The 23,672-nt window shown below is 61.3% G+C and overlaps 2 protein-coding genes across 2 annotated transcripts in view; one reads left to right on the top strand and one right to left on the bottom strand.

Moving 5' to 3' along the window:
- The window catches only part of LOC138752938 (protein FAM131B-like), a 10,091-nt gene extending 4,724 nt beyond the window's left edge, over positions 1-5,367 (top strand). Inside the window, exons 6-7 of the mRNA XM_069915546.1 lie at positions 659-792; positions 5,075-5,367. Of these exons, the coding sequence (XP_069771647.1) occupies positions 659-792; positions 5,075-5,338 (398 nt within the window). The 3' untranslated portion in view covers positions 5,339-5,367. The remainder of the gene's footprint in view (positions 1-658; positions 793-5,074) is intronic.
- Positions 5,368-13,237: 7,870 nt separating this feature from the next.
- Positions 13,238-23,672, bottom strand: part of LOC138754229 (chloride channel protein-like) — a 46,810-nt gene continuing 36,375 nt past the window's right edge. The window contains 8 exon segments of the mRNA XM_069918160.1: positions 13,238-13,469; positions 13,873-13,959; positions 14,898-15,002; positions 15,518-15,556; positions 15,712-15,764; positions 16,016-16,085; positions 16,671-16,900; positions 17,507-17,640. Of these exon segments, the coding sequence (XP_069774261.1) occupies positions 13,341-13,469; positions 13,873-13,959; positions 14,898-15,002; positions 15,518-15,556; positions 15,712-15,764; positions 16,016-16,085; positions 16,671-16,900; positions 17,507-17,640 (847 nt within the window). The 3' untranslated portion in view covers positions 13,238-13,340.

Below are 23,672 nucleotides of genomic sequence, written 5' to 3' on the forward strand. Positions count from 1 at the left end.
CCATCCAGTCTGCCCGCCACGTGCACATCACTGTCGACACGGTGGGGGGGCGGGGGAGAACAGTCAAGGCTTCAGGTTTGAGGTGTGGAGGCAGGGACAAGCAGCTTGAAGGGACGGGTGGCTGCACCGGTTTGTCGCGAATTTAGGAATTTAATGCAGGCAAGGCGAAGGGCCGGACAGACCAAGGCAGGGCATCCATGGTGGACGGTCGGGCCTGAAGTCGTCTGTGGTGGATGGTCGGGTCCTGAGGAGGGCAGTGGGACAGGAGGGATCTGGGAAAACGCAGAGACATCGTTCCCCGAAAGTGGCATCACGGGGACAGGGTTATGGAGAGAGCTTTTGGCATGTTGGCCTCATAAATGAGAGCATCGAGTTCAGGATGTTCTGGTGAAGTTGTACAAGACGTTGGTGGGGCCGAATCTGGAGCATTGGGTGCAGTTTTGGCCACAGAATGACAGGAAAGACCTCAAAGAGGACAGAGAAGATTTAATGGGATGTTGCCCTGACGTCAGGGACTGAGTTACAGGGAAAGGTTCGGGATTTTATCCCCTGAAGATTTACTGGGATGTTGCCCAGTTCGGGTTGAGATGAGAGGTGAGGAATCTTCACTTGAGTCTGTCCGGAACCCTTTCACTGACCACCTGTCCATCTGCCCCAGGAGTGATGAAGCAGTTTGCGATATCGGAGGCCACGTTGCTGGCTTGGTCTTCCCTGGACGGGGAGATGAGTGATCTCTCCACTCCCTGTGACGTTGGTCAGAACAACGAATTGTCAGGGAGTCCGATCCCCAAGGTAAGGTCTCCCCTCCTCCACCTCTCTCTCACCCCTCTATTCCCTCTCCCCCCCTCTCTCTCTCCCCCCCTCTCTCTCTCCCCCCCTCTCTCTCCCCCCCTCTCTCTCTCCCCCCCTCTCTCTCTCCCCCCCTCTCTCTCTCCCCCCCTCTCTCTCCCCCTCTCTCTCTCCCCCCTCTCTCTCTCCCCCACTCTCTCTCCCCCTCTCTCTCACCCCCCCTCACTCTCCCCCCTCTCTCTCCCCCCTCTCTCTCTCCCCCCCTCTCTCTCTCCCCCCCTCTCTCTCTCCCCCCCTCACTCTCTCCCCCTCTCTCTCTCCCCCTCTCACTCTCCCCCTCTCTCTCCCCCTCTCTCTCTCCCCCCTCTCTCTCTCCCCCCTCTCTCTCTCCCCCCTCTCTCTCTCCCCCCCTCTCTCTCTCCCCCCCTCTCTCTCTCCCCCCTCTCTCTCTCCCCCCCTCTCTCTCTCCCCCATCTCTCTCTCTCCCCCCTCTCTCTCTCCCCTCTCTCTCTCCCCCCCCTCTCTCTCATCCCCTCCCTCTCTCTCCACCTTCTCTACCCCCCTCTCCTCTCTCCCCTCCCCCCTCTCCTCTCTCCCCTCCCCCTCTCCTCTCTCCCCTCCCCCTCCTCACTTCCCCTCTCACTTCCCCTCTCACCCCCTTTCTCTCCCTCTCTCACCCCCTTCTCTCCCTCTCTCACCCCCTTTCTCTCCTCTCTCACCCCCTTCTCTCCTCTCTCACCCCTTTCTCTCCCTCTCTCACCCCCTTTCTCTCCCTCTCTCACCCCCTTTCTCTCCCTCTCTCACCCCCTTTCTCTCCCTCTCTCACCCCTTCTCTCCCTCTCTCACCCCCTTCTCTCCCTCCCTCTCACCCCCTTCTCTCCCTCCCTCTCACCCCTTCTCTCCCTCCCTCTCACCCCTTCTCTCCCTCCCTCTCACCCCTTCTCTCCCTCCTCTCACCCCCTTCTCTCCCTCCCTCTCACCCCCTTCTCTCCCTCCCTCTCACCCCTTCTCTCCCTCCCTCTCACCCCCTTCTCTCCCTCCCTCTCACCCCCTTCTCTCCCTCCCTCTCACCCCCTTCTCTCCCTCCCTCTCACCCCCTTCTCTCCCCTCCTCTCCCCCCTTCTCTCCCTCCCTCTCGCCCCCTTCTCTCCCTCCCTCTCGCCCCCTCTCTCCTCCCTCTCGCCCCCTTCTCTCCCTCCCTCTCGCCCCCTTCTCTCCCTCCCTCTCGCCCCCTTCTCTCCCTCCCTCTCGCCCCTTCTCTCCTCCCTCTCGCCCCTTCTCTCCCTCCCTCTCGCCCCTTCTCTCCCTCCCTCTCGCCCCCTTCTCTCCCTCCCTCTCGCCCCCTTCTCTCCCTCCCTCTCGCCCCCTTCTCTCCCTCCCTCTCGCCCCCTTCTCTCCCTCCCTCTCGCCCCCTTCTCTCCCTCCCTCTCGCCCCTTCTCTCCCTCCCTCTCGCCCCCTTCTCTCCCTCCCTCTCGCCCCCTTCTCTCCCTCCCTCTCGCCCCCTTCTCTCCTCCCTCTCGCCCCTTCTCTCCCTCCCTCTCGCCCCCTTCTCTCCCTCCCTCTCGCCCCCTTCTCTCCCTCCCTCTCGCCCCCTTCTCTCCCTCCCTCTCGCCCCCTTCTCTCCCTCCCTCTCGCCCCCTTCTCTCCCTCCCTCTCGCCCCCTTCTCTCCCTCCCTTCTCGCCCCCTTCTCTCCCTCCCTCTCGCCCCCTTCTCTCCCTCCCTCTCGCCCCCTTCTCTCCCTCCCTCTCGCCCCCTTCTCTCCTCCCTCTCGCCCCTTCTCTCCCTCCTCTCGCCCCTTCTCTCCCTCCCTCTCGCCCCCTTCTCTCCCTCCCTCTCGCCCCCTTCTCTCCCTCCCTCTCGCCCCCTTCTCTCCTCCCTCTCGCCCCTTCTCTCCCTCCCTCTCGCCCCTTCTCTCCCTCCCTCTCGCCCCCTTCTCTCCCTCCCTCTCGCCCCCTTCTCTCCCTCCCTCTCGCCCCTTCTCTCCCTCCCTCTCGCCCCCTTCTCTCCCTCCTCTCGCCCCTTCTCTCCCTCCCTCTCGCCCCTTCTCTCTCCTCCCTCTCGCCCCTTCTCTCCCTCCTCTCGCCCCCTTCTCTCCCTCCTCTCTCGCCCACTTCCATCGCCCCCTTCTCGCCCTCTCTCGCCCTCTCTCGCCCTCTCTCGCCCTCTCTCGCCCTCTCTCGCCCTCTCTCGCCCTCTCTCGCCCTCTCTCGCCCTCTCTCGCCCTCTCTCGCCCCCTCTCGCCCCCTCTCGCCCCCTTCGCCCTCTCTCGCCCCCTTCTCGCCCTCTCTCGCCCCATCTCTCGCCCTCTCTCGCCTCTCTCGCCCCTTCTCGCCCTCTCTCGCCCCTTCTCGCCCTCTCTCGCCCTCTCTCGCCCTCTCTCGCCCTCTCTCGCCCTCTCTCGCCCCCTTCTCGCCCTCTCTCGCCCTCTCTCGCCCCCTTCTCGCCCTCTCTCGCCCTCTCTCGCCCTCTCTCGCCCTCTCTCGCCCTCTCTCGCCCTCTCTCGCCCTCTCTCGCCCTCTCTCGCCCTCTCTCGCCCTCTCTCGCCCTCTCTCGCCCCTCTCTCGCCCTCTCTCGCCCCCTTCTCGCCCCCCTCTCGCCCCTCTCGCCCTCTCTCGCCCTCTCTCGCCCTCTCTCGCCCTCTCTCGCCCCCTTCTCGCCCCCTTCTCGCCCCCTTCTCGCCCCCTTCTCGCCCCTTCTCGCCCCCTTCTCGCCCCCTTCTCGCCCCCTTCTCGCCCCCTCTCTCCTCTCTCGCCCCTTCTCTCCTCTCTCGCCCCTTCTCGCCCCCTTCTCGCCCCCTCTCGCCCCTCTCGCCCCTCTCGCCCCTCTCGCCCCCTTCTCGCCCCCTCTCTCGCCCCTCTCGCCCCCTCTCGCCCCTCTCGCCCTCTCTCGCCTCTCTCGCCCTCTCTCGCCCTCTCTCGCCCTCTCTCGCCCCTTCTCGCCCCCTTCTCGCCCCCTTCTCGCCCTCTCTCGCCCCCTTCTCGCCCTCTCTCGCCCCCTTCTCGCCCTCTCTCGCCCCCATCTCGCCCTCTCTCGCCCCCATCTCGCCCTCTCTCGCCCCCATCTCGCCCTCTCTCGCCCCCTTCTCTCCCTCCCTCTCTCGCCCCTTCTCTCCCTCCCTCTCGCCCCCTTCTCTCCCTCCCTCTCGCCCCCTTCTCTCCCTCCCTCTCGCCCCCTTCTCTCCCTCCCTCTCGCCCCCTTCTCTCCCTCCTCTCGCCCCCTTCTCTCCCTCCCTCTCGCCCCCTTCTCTCCCTCCCTCTCGCCCCCTTCTCTCCCTCCCTCTCGCCCCCTTCTCTCCCTCCCTCTCGCCCCCTTCTCTCCCTCCCTCTCGCCCCCTTCTCTCCCTCCCTCTCGCCCCCTTCTCTCCCTCCCTCTCGCCCCCTTCTCTCCCTCCCTCTCGCCCCCTTCTCTCCCTCCCTCTCGCCCCCTTCTCTCCCTCCCTCTCGCCCCCTTCTCTCCCTCCCTCTCGCCCCCTTCTCTCCCTCCCTCTCGCCCCCTTCTCTCCCTCCCTCTCGCCCCCTTCTCTCCCTCCCTCTCGCCCCCTTCTCTCCCTCCCTCTCGCCCCTTCTCTCCCTCCCTCTCGCCCCCTTCTCTCCCTCCCTCTCGCCCCCTTCTCTCCCTCCCTCTCGCCCCCTTCTCTCCCTCCCTCTCGCCCCCTTCTCTCCCTCCCTCTCGCCCCCTTCTCTCCCTCCCTCTCGCCCCCTTCTCTCCCTCCCTCTCGCCCCCTTCTCTCCCTCCCTCTCGCCCCCTTCTCTCCCTCCCTCTCGCCCCCTTCTCTCCCTCCCTCTCGCCCCCTTCTCTCCCTCCCTCTCACCCCCTTCTCTCCCTCCCTCTCACCCCTTCTCTCCCTCCCTCTCACCCCCTTCTCTCTCCCCCTTCTCTCTCCCCCTTCTCTCTCCCCCTTCTCTCCCCCCTTCTCTCCCCCCTTCTCTCCCCCTTCTCTCCCCCCTTCTCTCCCCCCTTCTCTCCCCCTTCTCTCCCCCCTTCTCTCCCCCTTCTCTCCCCCCCTCCCTCCCTCCCTCTCTCCCCCCTTCTCTCCCTCCCTCTCTCACCCCCTTCTCTCCCTCCCTCTCTCACCCCCTTCTCTCCCTCCCTCTCTCACCCCCTTCTCTCCCTCCCTCTCTCACCCCCTTCTCTCTCCCTCTCTTACCCTTTCTCTCAATGCCCCCTCTCTCACTCCCTTCTCTCTCTCTCTCTCTCTCTCTCTCTCACACCCCTTCTCTCAACTCTCCCTTTCTCTCTCTCTCTCCCTCTCTCTCTCTCCCTCTCTCTCTCTCTCTCTCTCCGCAGACCCCCACCACCCTGCCGAGCCGTGGCCACAGCTCGTCGCCGGTGGACTTTACTGCCTCAGCACATCGGGAGTGTGGGAGCCTAGCTCGAGCCCCCCCTCCCTCCTGGCCTCGCCCCCTGCCCCTCAGCCCTGGCCCCTCCAGCCCAGCCCCAGCCCCTCAGGGTCTCCGGAGGGCAGGGGCTTCCTCGAGCTGCCTCCCATTGCCCCAGACCCACTGCCACCTGGGACCCCCGTCTCCTCCCCGGGAGCCCCTCACTGAGGGGGTGAGTGAGGGGGCTGAGAGAGATGGGGGGGAGTGAGGAGGGGGGAGTAAGGAGGAGAGCTGGGGTGAGTGAGGAGGGCTATGTGGGTGCGAGAGAGAGGGGGGAGTGGGATAGATGGGGGGTGGAGGAGTAAGGGAACTCAACCCCGGGGACTCTCCCTCCTCCAATGCCCTCCACCCCCCATCCTGCCCCTCCCCGAGGAGAAAATTCCTCATTCCCAGACTGGCGGACTCCCGGATTGGATTCCTGGACAAGGATCGGATTGCCGGACGGGTTCAGATTCCCGGACATGGATCGGATTGCTGACGGGTTCACATTCCCTGACATGGACTGGATTGCTGGATGGGTTCAAATTCTAGGTACAGATTCCCAGACATGGACCGGATTGCCGGACCGGGTTCAGATTCCCAGTTCGGACTCCCAGACACGGACCGGATTGCCGACAGGTTCAGATTCCCGGTACGGAGTCGGACTTGGACTGGATTTCCAGATGGTTCAGATTCCCAGTATGGATTCCTGGACACGGACCGGATTGCAGATGGGTTCAAATTTCCAGTAAGGAATCCCGGACATGGACCAGATTGCTGGATGGGTTGAGATTCCCAGTAAGATTTCCCGGAATTGGATCGGATTGCCAGATGGGTTCAATTTCCCAGTACGGATTCCTGGACATGCACCCTCTCCCAGATGCTCCCCTGTCACCGTCCAGATGTCGATTGGATTCCCGGACACGGCCCCATCTCCTGATGTTGGGTGGCCCACCCCCATAACTCCAGCTGTGGACTGATGGCACCCAAGGGTGATGGTCAGATGCTGGGTGGTCACCCAGGAGTGGTGGCCATACGAGGGCCTGACATTGCCTGATGTTGGATGAGGACCCCAGCGGTGCCCAGAGACTGCCCAATGTGGGGCAGAAGATCCCAGGATTGTCCCGAGTCTGCCCAATGTGGGCCGGAGGTGCCCACGGACTGCCCAATGTTGGGCAGAAGACTCAAGGGGTGCCCCGAGACTGCCCGATGTGGGCCGGAGGTGCCCAGAGACTGCCCGATGTGGGCTAGAGATGCATGTGTTGCCTGATTTATGTGACATGCCTGATCCTTCGTGCTGACCGTTCTTTGGGCATTGGTGGCCGCTGACATGGGGGATTCTTAAACCTCTGCATGATCCACCCACCCTTGCCAACAGTGACCCCCATTGTTGTCTGCGGGGTTGAGCAGGTTCCCGGAACTCTCCTGGCGCATGTATACACACACACAGTCACACAGAGTTGCACGCGCAGTCTCTCCCTCCCACGCGCAGTCTCTCCCTCCCACGCGCAGTCTCTCCCTCCCACGCGCAGTCTCTCCCTCCCACGCGCAGTCTCTCCCTCCCACGCGCAGTCTCTCCCTCCCACGCGCAGTCTCTCCCTCCCACGCGCAGTCTCTCCCTCCCACGCGCAGTCTCTCCCTCCCACGCGCAGTCTCTCCCTCCCACGCGCAGTCTCTCCCTCCCACGCGCAGTCTCTCCCTCCCACGCGCAGTCTCTCCCTCCCACGCGCAGTCTCTCCCTCCCACGCGCAGTCTCTCCCTCCCACGCGCAGTCTCTCCCTCCCACGCGCAGTCTCTCCCTCCCACGCGCAGTCTCTCCCTCCCACGCGCAGTCTCTCCCTCCCACGCGCAGTCTCTCCCTCCCACGCGCAGTCTCTCCCTCCCACGCGCAGTCTCTCCCTCCCACGCGCAGTCTCTCCCTCCCACGCGCAGTCTCTCCCTCCCACGCGCAGTCTCTCCCTCCCACGCACTCTCTCCCGCGCGTGCACACTCTCACACACACGCGCTCTCACACACACAGTCACTCTCTCACAGTCACTCTCTCACAGTCTCTCTCACAGTCTCTCTCACAGTCACTCTCTCACAGTCTCTCTCTCTCACAGTCTCTCACACACAGTCTCTCTCACACGCACGGTCTCGCGCGTGCACAGTCTCTCACGCAGTCTCATTCACAATCTCTGTCACAGTCACACACAGTGACACACACGCACTCATTCACAATCTCTGTCAGTCACACACAGACTCACACACTCACACGGTTTAATTCACAATCTCTGTCACAGTCAGACACACGCTCTCACACATGCACAATCTCACACACACATGCACAATCACACACACGCACAATCTCACACACACTCTCACAGTCTTTCTCTCACAGTCTCTCTCTCTCAGTCTCTCTCTCACAGTCTCTCTCTCACAGTCTCTCTCTCACAGTCTCTCTCTCACAGTCTCTCTCTCACAGTCTCTCTCTCACAGTCTCTCTGTCTCTCTCTCAGTCTCTCTCACAGTCTCTCTCTCTCACAGTCTCTCTCTCTCAGTCCCTCTCTCACAGTCTCTCGCGCCCCGTCTCTCTCTCTCTCTCTCTCGCGCGCCCCGTCTCTCTCTCTCGCGCGCCCCGTCTCACGCACGCGCGCTCATGCGCATACTTGGATGCCCAGTCACACACACACACGAACACAGTAGAACACAAAATACACACACCCAGGTTCGCTCACACCCACGCAGGCAGACACGCAAGCACAAGCATGCGCTCACACTCACAGCGCTAGACACCCACACATCAACTTGTCCTCAGAGCCAGCGTCTTCCCCAACCCCCAATGGCTGAGGAAAACCCTGACGACCCTGGCTTTGGGGTGGGCGGGATAGAGAGTGCCGGGAAGCTATCCTCGCCTCGACATGCGCGCGGACGGGAGTCCGAGCCAGCCCACCTTCCGCCTGTCCCCCACTGCCTTCCCTGTCAGCATGCGACCCTGGGGAAGGGGAAACGTTGCCTTGGACGTCACGGAGACAAAGAACAGGGAACGACAGAGAAAAACCAACAATATTTTTTCCAGATGAAACATTTTCCAATTCGTAAGCATGTCTGCGGGGTTTAAAAACCCCACATAAAACCCTGTTGAAACTGGTCGATCGGTTTTAATCTCCTGTGTTAAACCATCTCAACACACAGCGATCATGTAGGATAGAGAGATAGAGATGGGTATAGGGGACCGTAAGTGTGTGACAAGAGGGGCCTTCGATCTGTGTTCCCGCCCCGGGAGCATGTGACAGGAGGTTACAGAGACAGGGAGGGGTGTTGGAGACCAGAGGGGGTTCCAGAGACAGGGAGGGGTGTAGGGGACCGGAGGGGGTTCCAGAGACGGTGAGGGGTGTAGGGGAACGGAGGGGTTACAGAGAGAGGAAGGGGTTTCGGGGACGAGAGCGGGTTACAGAGACATTGAGGAGTGTAGGATAGCGGAGGGGGTTACAGAGACAGGGAAGGGTGTCAGAAACCGGAGTGGGTTACAGAGACAGGGAGGGGTGTCAACGACCGGAGGAAGTTAAAGAGACAGGGAGACGTGTCGGGAACGGGGTTACAGATATGGTTGTGATGGGCCATGGTTTCACTCTGTGTTCCCACCCAAGGAGTGTGTGACAGGACAGGGCTTCACTCTGTGACCCCACCACAGGAGTGTGTGACAAGAGGGGCCTTCGATCTGTGTTCCCGCCCCGGGATCATGTGACAGGACAGGCCTTCGCTCTGTGTCCCCACCCCGGGAGTGTGTGACGGGACGGGGCTTCACTATGTCCCCACCCAGGGAGTGAGTGACGGGGATGGGTCTTTGCTCTGTGTCCCCACCCCGGGTGTGTGTGACGGGACGGGATGGGCTGGGACGGGCCTTCGCTCTGTTTCCCCACCCCGGGAGTGTGTGACAGGGACAGGGCTTCACTGTGTCCCCACCCCAGGAGTGAGTGACGAGGATGGGCCTTCGCTCTGTGTCCCCACCCCCGGAGTGTGTGACGGGGACGGGGCTTCAATGTGTCCCCACCCCGGGAGTGTGAGACGGGACGGGGCTTCAAGCTATGTCCCCACCCCGTAAGTGTGAGATGGGACTGGGCATCACTCTGTGTCCCCACCCCGGGAGTGTGTGACAGGAAGGTGCTTCGCTCTGTGTCCCCATCCCAGGAGTGAGTGACAGGACGGGCCTTCGCTCTGTCCCCACCGCGATTGTGTGTGATGGGGACGGGGCTTCGCTCTGTGTCCCCACCCTGAGAGTGTGTGACGGGACAGGGCTTCAAGCTATGACCCGACCCCGTAAGTGTGTGATGGGGACAGGGCTTCACTATTTCCCCACCCCGGGAGTGTGTGACGGGACGGAGCTTCAAGCTATGTCCCCACCCCGTAAGTGTGTGATGGGGACAGGGCTTCACTATGTCCCCACCCCAGGAGTGAGTGACGGGGATGGGTCTTTGCTCTGTGTCCCCACCCCTGGAGTGTGTGACAGGAAGGTGCTTCGCTCTGTGTCCCCATCCCGGGAGCGTGTGACAGGACGGGCCTTCGCTCTGTCCCCTCCGCGGGAGTGTGTGATGGGGACAGGGCTTCGCTCTGTCTCCCCACCCCGGGAGTGTGTAACGGGGACAAGGCTTCACTGCGTCCCCACCCCGGGAGTGAGTACGGTGATGAAGTTTTGCTCTGCGTCTTCTCCCCGGGTGTGTGTGACGGGACAGACCTTCGCTCTGTGTCTCCACCCTGGGTGTGTGTGACGGAACAGACCTTCGCTCTGTGTCCCCACCCCGGGAATGTGTGACGGGATGGGGCTTCACTGCGTCCCCACCCCGGGAGTGTGTGACGGGACGGGGCTTCACTGCGTCCCCACCCCGGGAGTGAGTACGGGGACGGGGCTTCACTCTGTGTCCCCACCCCGGGAGTGTGTAATGGGGACAGGGCTTCACTATGTCCCCACCCCAGGAGTGAGTGATGGGGATGGGGCTTCAATGTGTCCCCACCCGGAGTGTGTGACAGGGACAGGGCTTCAATCTGTGTCCCCACCCCGGGAGTGTGAGACGGGGACGGGGCTTCAATGTGTCCCCATACCTGAAGTGTGAGATGGGACTGGGCATCACTCTGTGTCCCTACCCCGGGAGTGTGTGACAGGAAGGTGCTTCGCTCTGTGTCCCCATCCCGGGACCGTGTGACAGGACGTGCCTTCGCTCTGTCCCCACCGCGATTGTGTGTGATGGGGACGGGGCTTCACTCTGTGTCCCCACCCCGGGAGTGTGTGACGGGACGGGGCTTCAAGCTATGTCCCCACCCCGTAAGTGTGTAATGGGGACAGGGCTTCACTATGTCCCCACCCCAGGAGTGAGTGACGGGGATGGGTCTTTGCTCTGTGTCCCCACCCCTGGAGTGTGTGACGGGGACGGGGCTTCAATGTGTCCCCACCCGGAGTGTGTGACAGGGACAGGGCTTCAATCTGTGTCCCCACCCTGGGAGTGTGTGACAGGGACAGGACTTCACTCTGTGTCCCCACCCCGGGAGTGGGAGACGGGGACGGGGCTTCAATGTGTCCCCATACCTGAAGTGTGAGATGGGACTGGGCATCACTCTGTGTCCCTACCCCGGGAGTGTGTGACAGGAAGGTGCTTCGCTCTGTGTCCCCATCCCGGGACCGTGTGACAGGACGGGCCTTCGCTCTGTCCCCACCGCGATTGTGTGTGATGGGGACGGGGCTTCGCTCTGTGTCCCCACCCTGGGAGTGTGTGACGGGACGGGGCTTCAAGCTATGACCCGACCCCGTAAGTGTGTGATGGGGACAGGGCTTCACTATTTCCCCACCCCGGGAATGAGTGACGGGGATGGGGCTTCAATGTGTCCCCACCCCGGGAGTGTGTACAGGGACAGGGCTTCACTCTGTGTCTCCACCCCGGGAGTGTGTGACAGGAAGGTGCTTCGCTCTGTGTCCCCATCCCGGGAGCGTGTGACAGGACGGGCCTTCACTCTGTCCCCACCGCGGGAGTGTGTGATGGGGACAGGGCTTCGCTCTGTGTCCCCACCCCTGGAGTGTGTGACGGGGACGGGGCTTCAATGTGTCCCCACACCGGAAGTGTGAGACGGGACTGGGCTTCACTCTGTGTCCCCACCCCGGGTGTGTGTGACGGGAAGGTGCTTCGCTCTGTGTACCCATCCCGGGAGTGTGTGACAGGACGGGCCTTCGCTCTGTCCCCACCGCGGGAGTGTGTGATGGGGACAGGGCATCGCTCTGTGTCCCCACCCCGGGAGTGTGTAACGGGGACAAGGCTTCACTGCGTCCCCACCCCGGGAGTGAGTACGGTGACGAAGTTTTGCTCTGCGTCTCCTCCCCGGGTGTGTGTGACAGGACAGACCTTCGCTCTGTGTCTCCACCCTGGGTGTGTGTGACGGAACAGACCTTCGCTCTGTGTCCCCACCCCGGGAATGTGTGACGGGATGGGGCTTCACTGCGTCCCCACCCCGGGAGTGTGTGACGGGACGGGGCTTCACTTCGTCCCCACCCCGGGAGTGAGTACGGGGACGGGGCTTCGCTCTGTGTCCCCACCCTGGGTGTGTGTGACGGGACAGACCTTCGCTCTGTGTCCCCACCCTGGGTGTGTGTGACGGGGACGGGCCTTCACTCTGTCCCCACCGCGGGAGTGTGTGATGGGGACAGGGCTTCGCTCTGTGTCCCCACCCCTGGAGTGTGTGACGGGGACGGGGCTTCAATGTGTCCCCACACCGGAAGTGTGAGACGGGACTGGGCTTCACTCTGTGTCCCCACCCCGGGTGTGTGTGACGGGAAGGTGCTTCGCTCTGTGTACCCATCCCGGGAGTGTGTGACAGGACGGGCCTTCGCTCTGTCCCCACCGCGGGAGTGTGTGATGGGGACAGGGCATCGCTCTGTGTCCCCACCCCGGGAGTGTGTAACGGGGACAAGGCTTCACTGCGTCCCCACCCCGGGAGTGAGTACGGTGACGAAGTTTTGCTCTGCGTCTCCTCCCCGGGTGTATGTGACAGGACAGACCTTCGCTCTGTGTCTCCACCCTGGGTGTGTGTGACGGAACAGACCTTCGCTCTGTGTCCCCACCCCGGGAATGTGTGACGGGATGGGGCTTCACTTCGTCCCCACCCCGGGAGTGAGTACGGGGACGGGGCTTCGCTCTGTGTCCCCACCCTGGGTGTGTGTGACGGGACAGACCTTCGCTCTGTGTCCCCACCCCAGGAGTGTGTGACGGGATGGGGCTTCACTGCGTCCCCACCCCGGGAGTGAGTACGGGGACGGGGCTTCGCTCTGTGTCCCCACCCTGGGTGTGTGTGACAGGGACGGGGCTTCGCTCTGTGTCCCCACCCTGGGTGTGTGTGACGGGGACGGGGCTTCGTTCTGTGTCCCCACCCCGGGAGTGTGTGTCAGGACAGGGCTTCACTCTGTTCCCCACCCCGGGTGTGTGTGACGGGGATGGGGCTATGCTCTGTGTTGTAGAGGGGTCCGGTGTGGGGGGGGGGGAGAATGTGGTAGAAGGGTCCGGAGTGGGGGGGTGTGTTGTAGAGTGATCCGGGGTTAGTGTTGTCAAGGGGTTCGGGTGGGAAAATGTTGTAGAGGAATCCGTGATGAGAGTGTTGTAGCGGGGTGCGGCGTGGGGAATGTTGTAGAGGGGTCCGGGGGTGGAGTGTTGTAGAGGGGTCCGGGGGTGGAGTGTTGTAGAGGGGTCCGGGGGGGGGGGTGTTGTAGAGGGGTCCGGGGGGGTTGTTGTAGAGGGGTCGGGGGGGGGTGTTGTAGAGGGGTCCGGGGTGGAGAGTGTTGTAGTGGGGTGCGGTGGGGTGAGTGTTGTAGCGGGGTCTGGGGGGGGTGTAGTAGAGGGGTCCGGGGTGGAGAGTGTTGTAGTGGGGTGCGGCGGGGGGAGTGTTGTAGCGGGGTCCCGGGGGGAGGGGAATGTTGTAGATGGGTGTCGGGGTGGTGGAGGGGAGTGTTGTAGATGGGTGCGGGGTTGAGGGAGTGTCGTAGAGGTTGTGTATGTTGTAGAGGGGTCTGGCGGGGGGGAGGGATGTCGAGCAGTCTGGTGGGGGGGAAGAACCTGCACATGACCCAATCTCTCTCTCTCAACATCTGGGTATCTTTATATTCGGAAATTAATGTCCACGGGCTTCGTCACACACCCTCTATCCAATTCCCTCCTCCCGAGACGAGCCCCCTCCTTCAGACTGGAGGTCTCTGATCCTTTGCCGTCCGACCCGATCTCCGAATGTTTTTGGCATCTCGGAAACTGGCGAGTGGAGGGGGCAGGCGGAATCCTTTCTGGTAGGATCCCTCAATAGCTGCCTGGATCTGTGGGGGTGGGGTGGGGGAGAGGGTAGGGGGGAGAGTGGGGTGGGGAAGAGAGGGGGAGAGTGGGGTGAAGAGGGGAGAGTGGGGGGAAGAGGGAGAAGGCAAGAGGGGAAGAGTGGGAGGGAAGAGATGGGAGAGGGGGAGAGAAGGGGGAAGAAGGGAGAGAGACAGAAGTTGGAGAGGAGGGGGAAAGAGGGTGAAGAGAGGGGGAGTGGGAGAGAGGAGGGGGACAGGGGAAGAGAGAATGAGAGAGGGAGGAGGAGTTGGAGAGAAGAGAGAGAAGTGGGAGAGAGTCAGTCAGGAGAATAACGGTTACCCACCACATGCCCCTTGCATCGTTGACCGTCGGAGGGCTTGTGATGGAACGAGGTCGGAAGGGGTTGGAAGGTGTTTGCGCACTTACCTCTGCCAAGGCGACCACCCCGACGAGCTTCCCCATGCTCGTGACATAGGCCCGGTGTAAGCCCAACAGGCTGAACAGAGTGTGTGTCTGCAGGAGAAATGCATTGGGCTGAGTCAAAACGAACTGTGACGAGCAGATGCTTTGTGGGGACGTCGTAACACCCCCCAGGCAGTGGATTCAGGGAAAAGAAGGGCAAGGTCGTCGAACTCAGACCCGAGGTCTCTCTGTCCTCACCGTTCACCGTGTTGGTCCCCGTACCGCGAGGACACTCTGTTCCCCACTGCTCACCATAACAGTCCCCGTATCCCGAGGTCGCTCCGTTCCCACTGTTTACCGTGTCGGTCGCTGTACCCCGAGTTCTCTCCATTCTCCACCATTCACCATGTTGGTCTCCGTTCCCCACCATTCACCGTGTCGGTCCCAGTACCCTGAGTTCTCTTTGTTCAACGACACACAACTCCCTGTCCTGTCCGCATCCTGTTGTAACCCATGACAACCTACACTATCCACAACTCCTCCCCACTCCCGTCATGTCCATATTCCATTGTAACCTACAACCATCCACAACACCTACCCCCACTCCCCGTCCTGTTTGTATCCTGTTGTAACCTACAACAGCCTTCTACACTCTACAGCCTCTCTTCCCCACTTCGCGTCCTGTCCGTATCCTATTGTAACCTACAACAACCTTCTACACCGTCCACAGACCCCTCTCCCCGTTCTGTCTATCCCCTATGACAACTTTCTACACCGTGCAAGGGTCTTCCTGGGTCAGGAGGAAGCTTCGCGGGGAAGGAGGTTCCCCTGAGTGTTTGGAGGATCATAAACCCCTGTTGTGTTCAGAGTGTGTGACAGCGCTCCAGACGGCTACAGCACTCCCTAGTGTCCAGCTGTCCACAACATCCTGGAGTACGCGTCGCTCCCAAGAGACCGGAGGACCTTGGCGCCCCCTAGTGATCAGAGGACCACAATGCCCCGGAGCCCTACGATGCCCCCTACTGATCGGAGGACCGCTGCGCCCTCACCTTCTGCAGGGACGTCCCCTCCACCAGTTGGAACGGGGACTGATCGATTCGACACGTCTCGAAGTTGACGACAAGGTTCTTTTCCCTCTGCTCCCACCGGTAGATCTGCAACAGAGGGGTGGGGGGGATAGTCAGGGTGGAAAAGGGCCGAACGGAACCATGGGGTGTCAGTGAGGGATGGAAACAAATCAACTCCCGGTAGCTGGGAGGGAGGGGACGAATTGAAACTGGTGGCTGGCAGGAGGCCATCTTAAGCAGGGTAAGGGCTGGGCTTGCAGGCGACCATCTTGAGCAGGGCAAGGGCTGGGCTCGTGGGTGACCACCTTGATCGGAACAAGGCCTGGGCTCGTGGGTGACCATCTTGAGCAAGGCAAGGTATAAGCTCGCACGTGGCCATCTTAAGCACTGGGAAAGGACAAGAACACCAGGTGGCCATCTTGAGCAGAACGAGGATTGGGTTCATAGCTGGACACCTTCAGCAGGGCCAGGCTTGTGGGCGGCCATCTTGAACAAGGGAAGGTCCAGGCCTGCAGGTGGCCATCTTGAGGGGTGAGATCCAGCAGGGACATGAATCAGTCCTGGGGTCAGGGAGGGGAGTTGGGGGAGGCGGCAAATCTCACCTCTTCCAAAGTCAGCATTTCCTCAAACCTCGACGCAGTCTGTGAAAATAAATCAGCAGAGATTGGTGAAGGGAGAGAGGTGGTGGGGGTGGTGAGGGAGGGGCAGAAAGAGGGGGGAGATGGAGGGAGGGGGAAGGAGAGTGGGATAGGAGGAGGGGAGGGGGGAGAAAGAGAGGGGGGTAGAGGTTACCAACCTGTCTGGCCCCTTTTCGTTTTTTCTGGAAGATTCCCCAAGTCTGAGTTGTCTCTGTGGGTGGAGAGGTGATAAAATCAATGAGTGCGAAGGCGACGGGGCTTTGCTTTCTGTCCCCACCTCGGGAGTGTGTGATGGGACGGGGCTTCGCTGTGTCCTACACCAAGAGTGTGTGATGGGGATGGGGCTTAACTCTGTCCCCACCACGGGAGTGTGATGGGACGGGGCTTCACTCTGAGCCCACACCCAGTAGTGTGTGACGGGACGGGCTTTGCTCCATGTCCCCAACCCAGATCATCTCCTACCTTCAGCAGGGACAGGACTTGGCGGACGGACAGTTTCAGGCTGGACCTTCACCGCTTCCAGCCCTTCTCTCTGCAAACAGAGTGTAAAACGTCAGACAAATCCCTCCCCTCTATCACCAAACCTCGTTTCCCACCCCTCCAGAGGGAAGGGGGAGAGGAGTGAGATGCATGGTGGACGGTCGGGCCCTGAGGAGGGCGGTGGGCCAAGGGATCTGGGAAAGTGCAGGTTCGCAGAGAGTTTTTGGCACGTTGGCCTCATAAATCAGAGCATCGAGTCCAGGATGTTCTGGTGAAGTTGTACAAGACGTCGGTGGGGCCGAATCTGGAGCATTAGATGGTCACTGAACGACAGGAAAGATTTCAAAGAGGGCAAAGATTTACTGTGATGTGGCCTGGACTTCAGGAACTGAGTTACAGGGAAAGGTCCAACAGTTTCAGGACTTTATCCCCTGAAGATGTACTGGGACGTTGCCCGGATGTCAGGGACCGAGTTAAAGGGAAAGGGTCAACAGGTTCAGGATTTTATCCCCTGAAGATTTACTGGCTCGTTGCCCAGATGTCAGGGACTGAGTTTCAGGGAAAGGGTCGACAGGTTTGGGACTTTATCCCCTGATGATTTACTGGGACGTTGCCCGGATGTCAGGGACCGAGTTACCTGCTGTCCCTCTGCCTCCTCCTGGTCAACATAGGGGATGGATCCATTCCGTGATGCCCCGCTCTCTGTCTCTCCCGGCACATGACCTGTGAACGGTTTACCTCCCTCGGCTCCCCGGGCCCCCTCATCCGCCGCCACAGTCATTGCCTGGTGCCGGGACGCTACGAGGCGTCTCTGGAGAAGCCCTTCCAACTCACTCCGCTCGATCGATCCCAGCAAAGTGTTGGTCTCTGTGTGGCAGAAGTGTGGGGTGGGTCAGAGATTGGAGATAGGCAATGGGGGAGTGAAAGGGGGAAAGAGGAGAAGAGGGGAGGAGAAAGAGTAGGAGTGACGGAGAGAGGGTCAGGGGCTGTCGGAGATGGGCAGGGGCTGTCAGAGATCGGAGACTGGGGGAAAGGAGCAGGGGCTATCGGAGATGGGGGAGAGAGGGATGGACTGTTGGAGATGCGAGGGAGAGAGAGGGGAAGGGGCTATTGGAGGGGAATTGGGGAGAGAAGGGCAGGGATTGTCAGAGATTGGAGATGGGGACAGGGAGGGTCAGGGGGTGCAAAAGACTGGAGATGGGGGAGAGAGAGGGAGGGGCAGGTGCTGTCGCAGATGGGAATTGGGGGGAAGAAGGGCAGGGTGCTACTGGTGGTCAAAGATGGGGGTAGAGAGAGGGTCAGGGGGCTGTCAGAGATGGGGGTAGAGAGAGGGTCAGGGGGGTATTGGAGATTAGGGGAGAGGGTCAGGGGGCTGTCAGAGATGGGAATTGGAGACCAGTTGTTGGAAGGAGGGGGGGTGGGATGGTGGGGTAGGATGTGAGATAGAGAGAGATCCCGGGCTTGGGAACCTACCTGGGGTGTCGACGAAGGGGAAAAACTTGAGTTTGGTTTGTCTCAGCACGCGGAGTAGATCTCCGTACGTGGAGGTGGAAGAGATGGATGTGACGTCCCTCACCATGATGTCTCCAACCTGGATGTTTTGTTGGCTGTGGGGGGGGGGGGGGGGGAGAGGGAAAAGGTAGGGGTGGGGAGAGAGGTTGGAAAGATGGAAGGGGGGAGAGAGGGAGAGATGAGGAGTGGGGGGGGGGGGTAGAGAGAAAGAGACAGCATTTTAGGGCAGCACAGAAATTCCCGAAAACCGACATCCCCACTCCTATGATTCCCAGCGTGGATACAGGCCACTCTAAACAAACTTCCCTCACCCCATCCCAACGTCAGTGTTCCATCTGAACCTCCCGAAATAACCCCCGCTTTGTCCTCTCTCTCATTGGGTGTCTCTCAGTCCCGTTCTGTCCCTTCGGGATAGAGATTGAAGCCCCGTCATGTCACACCCTCCCGAAAGTTGGGTCACAGAGTGAAACCCCGTCCCTTCACACATTCCATGGTTGGGGACACAGAGTGAAGCCCCGTCCCATCACACACACCCAGGGTGGGGTCAGAGAATGAAGCCCCGTCCCATGACAATCCCTGGGTTGGGACACAGAGTGAAGCCCCGTCCCCCATACAAACTCCCGGGGTGGGGACACAGAGTGAAGTACAGTCCCCGTCACAGACTCCCGGGTGGGAACACAGAGTGAAGCGCCGTCCCATCGCACACTCCCAGGGTGGGGACAAAGTGAAGCCCTGTCACGTCATACACTCCCGGGGTGGGGATACAGAGTGGAGCCCTGTCCCCATCACATCTTCCCGAGATGGGGATACAGAGCAAAGCCCCGTCTCGTCACACCCTCCCGAAAATTGGGTCACAGAGTGAAACCCTGTCCCTTCACACATTCCATAGTTGGGGTCCCAGTGTGAAGCCCCATCCCGTCACACACTCCTGTGGTGGGGACACAGTGAAGTCCCGTTCCCATCACAGACTCCAGGGATGGGGACACAGAGTGAAGCCCCGTCACGTGACACACTCACAGGGTGGGGACACAGTGTGAAGCCCCGACCCGTCACACACTCACAGGGTGGGGGACACAGTGTGAAGCACCGTCCCATCACACAAACCTGGGGTGGGGACAGAGTGAAGCCCCGACCCGTCACACATTCCCGGGGTGGGGACACAGTGTGAAACCTGTCCCGTCACACACTCCCGGGGTGAGTACAGAGATTGAACCCCATCCTGTGACACAATCCCCGAGTGTGGGCACAGAGTGAAGTCCCGTCCCCCTTGCACACTCCTGGGGTGGGAACACAGAGTGAAGTCCTGTTCACATCACAGACTCCAGGGATGGGGACACAGAGTGAAGCCCCAACCCGTCACACACTCCTGGGGTGCGGACACAGAGCGAAGTCCTGTCCTGGTCACACACTCCTGGGGTCGAGACGAAGAGCAAAGCCACATCCTGTCACACACACCCGAGGTGGGGAGAGCGATGCCTCATCCCATCACACCTTCCCGGGGTGGGGACACAGAGCGATGTACTCTACCATCTCAAACTCCCAGGGTGGAGACAGAGATTGAAGCACCGTCCCGTGACATACTCCCGGGGTGGGGACAGAGTGAAGCCCCGTCCCTGTCACACACTCCCGGGGTGGGGACAGAGTGAAGCCCCATCCCCCTCGCACACTCTTGGGGTGGGGACACAGAGTAGTCCTGTTCCCATCACAGACTCCAGGGATGGGGACACAGAGTGAAGCCCCGTCCCTGTCACACATTCCCGGGGTGGGGACAGAGTGAAGCCCCGTCACGTCACACCCTCCTGAATGGGGTCACAGTGCGAAGCCCCGACCTGTCACACGTGACGGGGAGGGGTCACAGAGTGAAGATCAGACCCCATCACAGACTCCCAGGTTGGGGACACAAAGTGAAGCCCCGTCCCTGTCACACACTCCCGGGGTGGGGACAGAGTGAAGCCCCATCCCCCTCGCACACTCTTGGGGTGGGGACACAGAGTAGTCCTGTTCCCATCACAGACTCCAGGGATGGGGACACAGAGTGAAGTCCTGTCCCATCACACACTCCTGGGGTGGGGACACAGAGCGAAATCCCGTCCTGTCACACCATACCATGATAGGGACACTGAGTGAAACCCCTTCCCATCACAACCTCCTGGGAAGGGGACACAGATCGATGCCCTGTCCCGTCACACACTACCGGGGTGGGGACACAGAGTGAAGCCCCATCCCGTCACATTCCCGGGGTGGGGACACAGTGTGAAACCCCATCCCGTCACACACTCCCAGGGTGGGGACAGAGAATGAAACCCCGTCCCGTGTCACAATTCCAGGGTGGGGGCACAGAGTGAAGCCCCGTCCCACTCGCACACTCCTGGGGTGGGGAAACAGAGTGAAGTCCTGTTCCCATCACAGACTCCAGGGTTGGGGACACAGAGTGAAGACCCATCCCGTGACACATTCCTGGGCTGGGGAAACAGAGTGAAGCCCCGACCCGTCACACACTCCTGGGGTGGGATCACAGAGCGATGCACCCTCCTGTTCACACACTCCCCGGTTGCGGACAGAGTGAAGCCCCGACCCAGTCACACATTCCCAGGGTGGGGACAGAGCGATGCATCGTCCCGTCACACATTCCGGGGTGGGGACACAGAGTGAAGCCCCGTCCCCCTCACATACTCCCGGGGTGGGGACACTGAGTTAAGTCCTGTCTCCGTCACGAACTCCCAGGGTGGGGACACAGAGCGAATCCCTGTCCCGTCACACCCTCCTGGGTGGGGACACAGATCAATGCTCCATACCTTCACACACTCCTGGGGTGGGGACACAGAGTGAAGCATCATCCTGTCACACATTCCCGGATGTGGGGACACAGTGTGAAACCCCGTTCCGTCAACGACTCCTAGGGTGGAGACAGAGATTGAAGCCCTGTCCTGTAACATTATCCCCAGCTGGGGACACAGAGTGAAGCCCTGTCCCCGTCACACACTACCGGGGTGGGGACACAGAGCGAAGCCCTGTCACGTTACACACTCCCGGGGTGGGGACACAGTGTGAAGCCCCGACCCGTCACACACTCACAGGGTGGGGGACACAGTGTGAAGCACCGTCCCATCACACAAACCTGGGGTGGGGACAGAGTGAAGCCCCGACCCGTCACACATTCCCGGGGTGGGGACACAGTGTGAAACCTGTCCCGTCACACACTCCCGGGGTGAGTACAGAGATTGAACCCCATCCTGTGACACAATCCCCGAGTGTGGGCACAGAGTGAAGTCCCGTCCCCCTTGCACACTCCTGGGGTGGGAACACAGAGTGAAGTCCTGTTCACATCACAGACTCCAGGGATGGGGACACAGAGTGAAGCCCCAACCCGTCACACACTCCTGGGGTGCGGACACAGAGCGAAGTCCTGTCCTGGTCACACACTCCTGGGGTCGAGACGAAGAGCAAAGCCACATCCTGTCACACACACCCGAGGTGGGGAGAGCGATGCCTCATCCCATCACACCTTCCCGGGGTGGGGACACAGAGCGATGTACTCTACCATCTCAAACTCCCAGGGTGGAGACAGAGATTGAAGCACCGTCCCGTGACATACTCCCGGGGTGGGGACAGAGTGAAGCCCCGTCCCTGTCACACACTCCCGGGGTGGGGACAGAGTGAAGCCCCATCCCCCTCGCACACTCTTGGGGTGGGGACACAGAGTAGTCCTGTTCCCATCACAGACTCCAGGGATGGGGACACAGAGTGAAGCCCCGTCCCTGTCACACATTCCCGGGGTGGGGACAGAGTGAAGCCCCGTCACGTCACACCCTCCTGAATGGGGTCACAGTGCGAAGCCCCGACCTGTCACACGTGACGGGGAGGGGTCACAGAGTGAAGATCAGACCCCATCACAGACTCCCAGGTTGGGGACACAAAGTGAAGCCCCGTCCCTGTCACACACTCCCGGGGTGGGGACAGAGTGAAGCCCCATCCCCCTCGCACACTCTTGGGGTGGGGACACAGAGTAGTCCTGTTCCCATCACAGACTCCAGGGATGGGGACACAGAGTGAAGTCCTGTCCCATCACACACTCCTGGGGTGGGGACACAGAGCGAAATCCCGTCCTGTCACACCATACCATGATAGGGACACTGAGTGAAACCCCTTCCCATCACAACCTCCTGGGAAGGGGACACAGATCGATGCCCTGTCCCGTCACACACTACCGGGGTGGGGACACAGAGTGAAGCCCCATCCCGTCACATTCCCGGGGTGGGGACACAGTGTGAAACCCCATCCCGTCACACACTCCCAGGGTGGGGACAGAGAATGAAACCCCGTCCCGTGTCACAATTCCAGGGTGGGGGCACAGAGTGAAGCCCCGTCCCACTCGCACACTCCTGGGGTGGGGAAACAGAGTGAAGTCCTGTTCCCATCACAGACTCCAGGGTTGGGGACACAGAGTGAAGACCCATCCCGTGACACATTCCTGGGCTGGGGAAACAGAGTGAAGCCCCGACCCGTCACACACTCCTGGGGTGGGATCACAGAGCGATGCACCCTCCTGTTCACACACTCCCCGGTTGCGGACAGAGTGAAGCCCCGACCCAGTCACACATTCCCAGGGTGGGGACAGAGCGATGCATCGTCCCGTCACACATTCCGGGGTGGGGACACAGAGTGAAGCCCCGTCCCCCTCACATACTCCCGGGGTGGGGACACTGAGTTAAGTCCTGTCTCCGTCACGAACTCCCAGGGTGGGGACACAGAGCGAATCCCTGTCCCGTCACACCCTCCTGGGTGGGGACACAGATCAATGCTCCATACCTTCACACACTCCTGGGGTGGGGACACAGAGTGAAGCATCATCCTGTCACACATTCCCGGATGTGGGGACACAGTGTGAAACCCCGTTCCGTCAACGACTCCTAGGGTGGAGACAGAGATTGAAGCCCTGTCCTGTAACATTATCCCCAGCTGGGGACACAGAGTGAAGCCCTGTCCCCGTCACACACTACCGGGGTGGGGACACAGAGCGAAGCCCTGTCACGTTACACACTCCCGGGGTGGGGACACAGAGCGAAGCTCCGTCCCATCACACCCTCCCGGGATGGGGATACAGAGCGAAGCCTCATCCCGTCACACACTCCCAGGGTGGGGACACAGTTTGAAGCCACATCCCGTCACACACTCCCAGGTTAGGGACAGAGATTGAAGCTCTGTCGCGTGACACAATCCCTGGATGGGGAAACGGAGTGAAGCCCTGACCCCCTCACACACTCCAGCAGTGGAGTTCTGTCTCCATCACAGACTTCCGGGGTGGGGACACAGAGTGAAGCCCCGTCCCGTTACACACACATGGGGTGTGGACACAGAGTGAAGCACCGTCCCGTCACACACTCCTGGAATGGGGACAGAGTGAAGCACCGTCCCCATCACACATTCCCGGGATGGGAACACAGTGTGATTCCCCGTCCCGTCACACACTCCTGGGGTGGGGACACAGAGTGTTGCCACATCCTGTCACACCCTCCCGGGATGGGGACACAGAGCCAAGCCCCGTCCCATCACACACTCCCGGGGTGGGGACAGGGTGAAGCACCGATCTGTCACACACTCCCGGTGAGAGGACACATAGTGAAGTTTTATCCCCATCACAGACTCCCGGGGTGGGGGCACAAATTGGAGCCCCGTCCCCCTCACACACTCCCGGAGTGGGGACACAGAGTGAAGTCCTGTCCCCGTCACAGACACCCGCGGTGGGGACACAGACTGAAGTACCGTCCCATCACACACTCCTGGAGTGGGGACAGAGTGAAGCACCATCCCCATCACACATTCCCGGGATGGGGACACAGTGTGATGCCCCGTCCCGTCCCACACTCCTGGGATGAGGACACAGAGTGATGCCACATCCCATCACACCCTCCCGGGGTGGGGACACAGAGCCAAGCCCCGTCCCATCACACACTCCCGGGTGGGGACAGAGCGAAGCCCCGACCCGTCACACACTCCCAGTGAGAGGACACATAGTGAAGTTCTATCCCCATCACAGACTCCCGGGGTGGGGGCACAGACTGAAGCCCCATCCCCGTCAAACACTCCCGGGGTGGGTGGGGACACAGAGTGAAGCCCCGTCCCCCTC

This window comes from Narcine bancroftii, chromosome 2, assembly GCF_036971445.1.
Source record: "Narcine bancroftii isolate sNarBan1 chromosome 2, sNarBan1.hap1, whole genome shotgun sequence".
In the NCBI taxonomy this organism is placed as follows: domain Eukaryota; kingdom Metazoa; phylum Chordata; class Chondrichthyes; order Torpediniformes; family Narcinidae; genus Narcine; species Narcine bancroftii.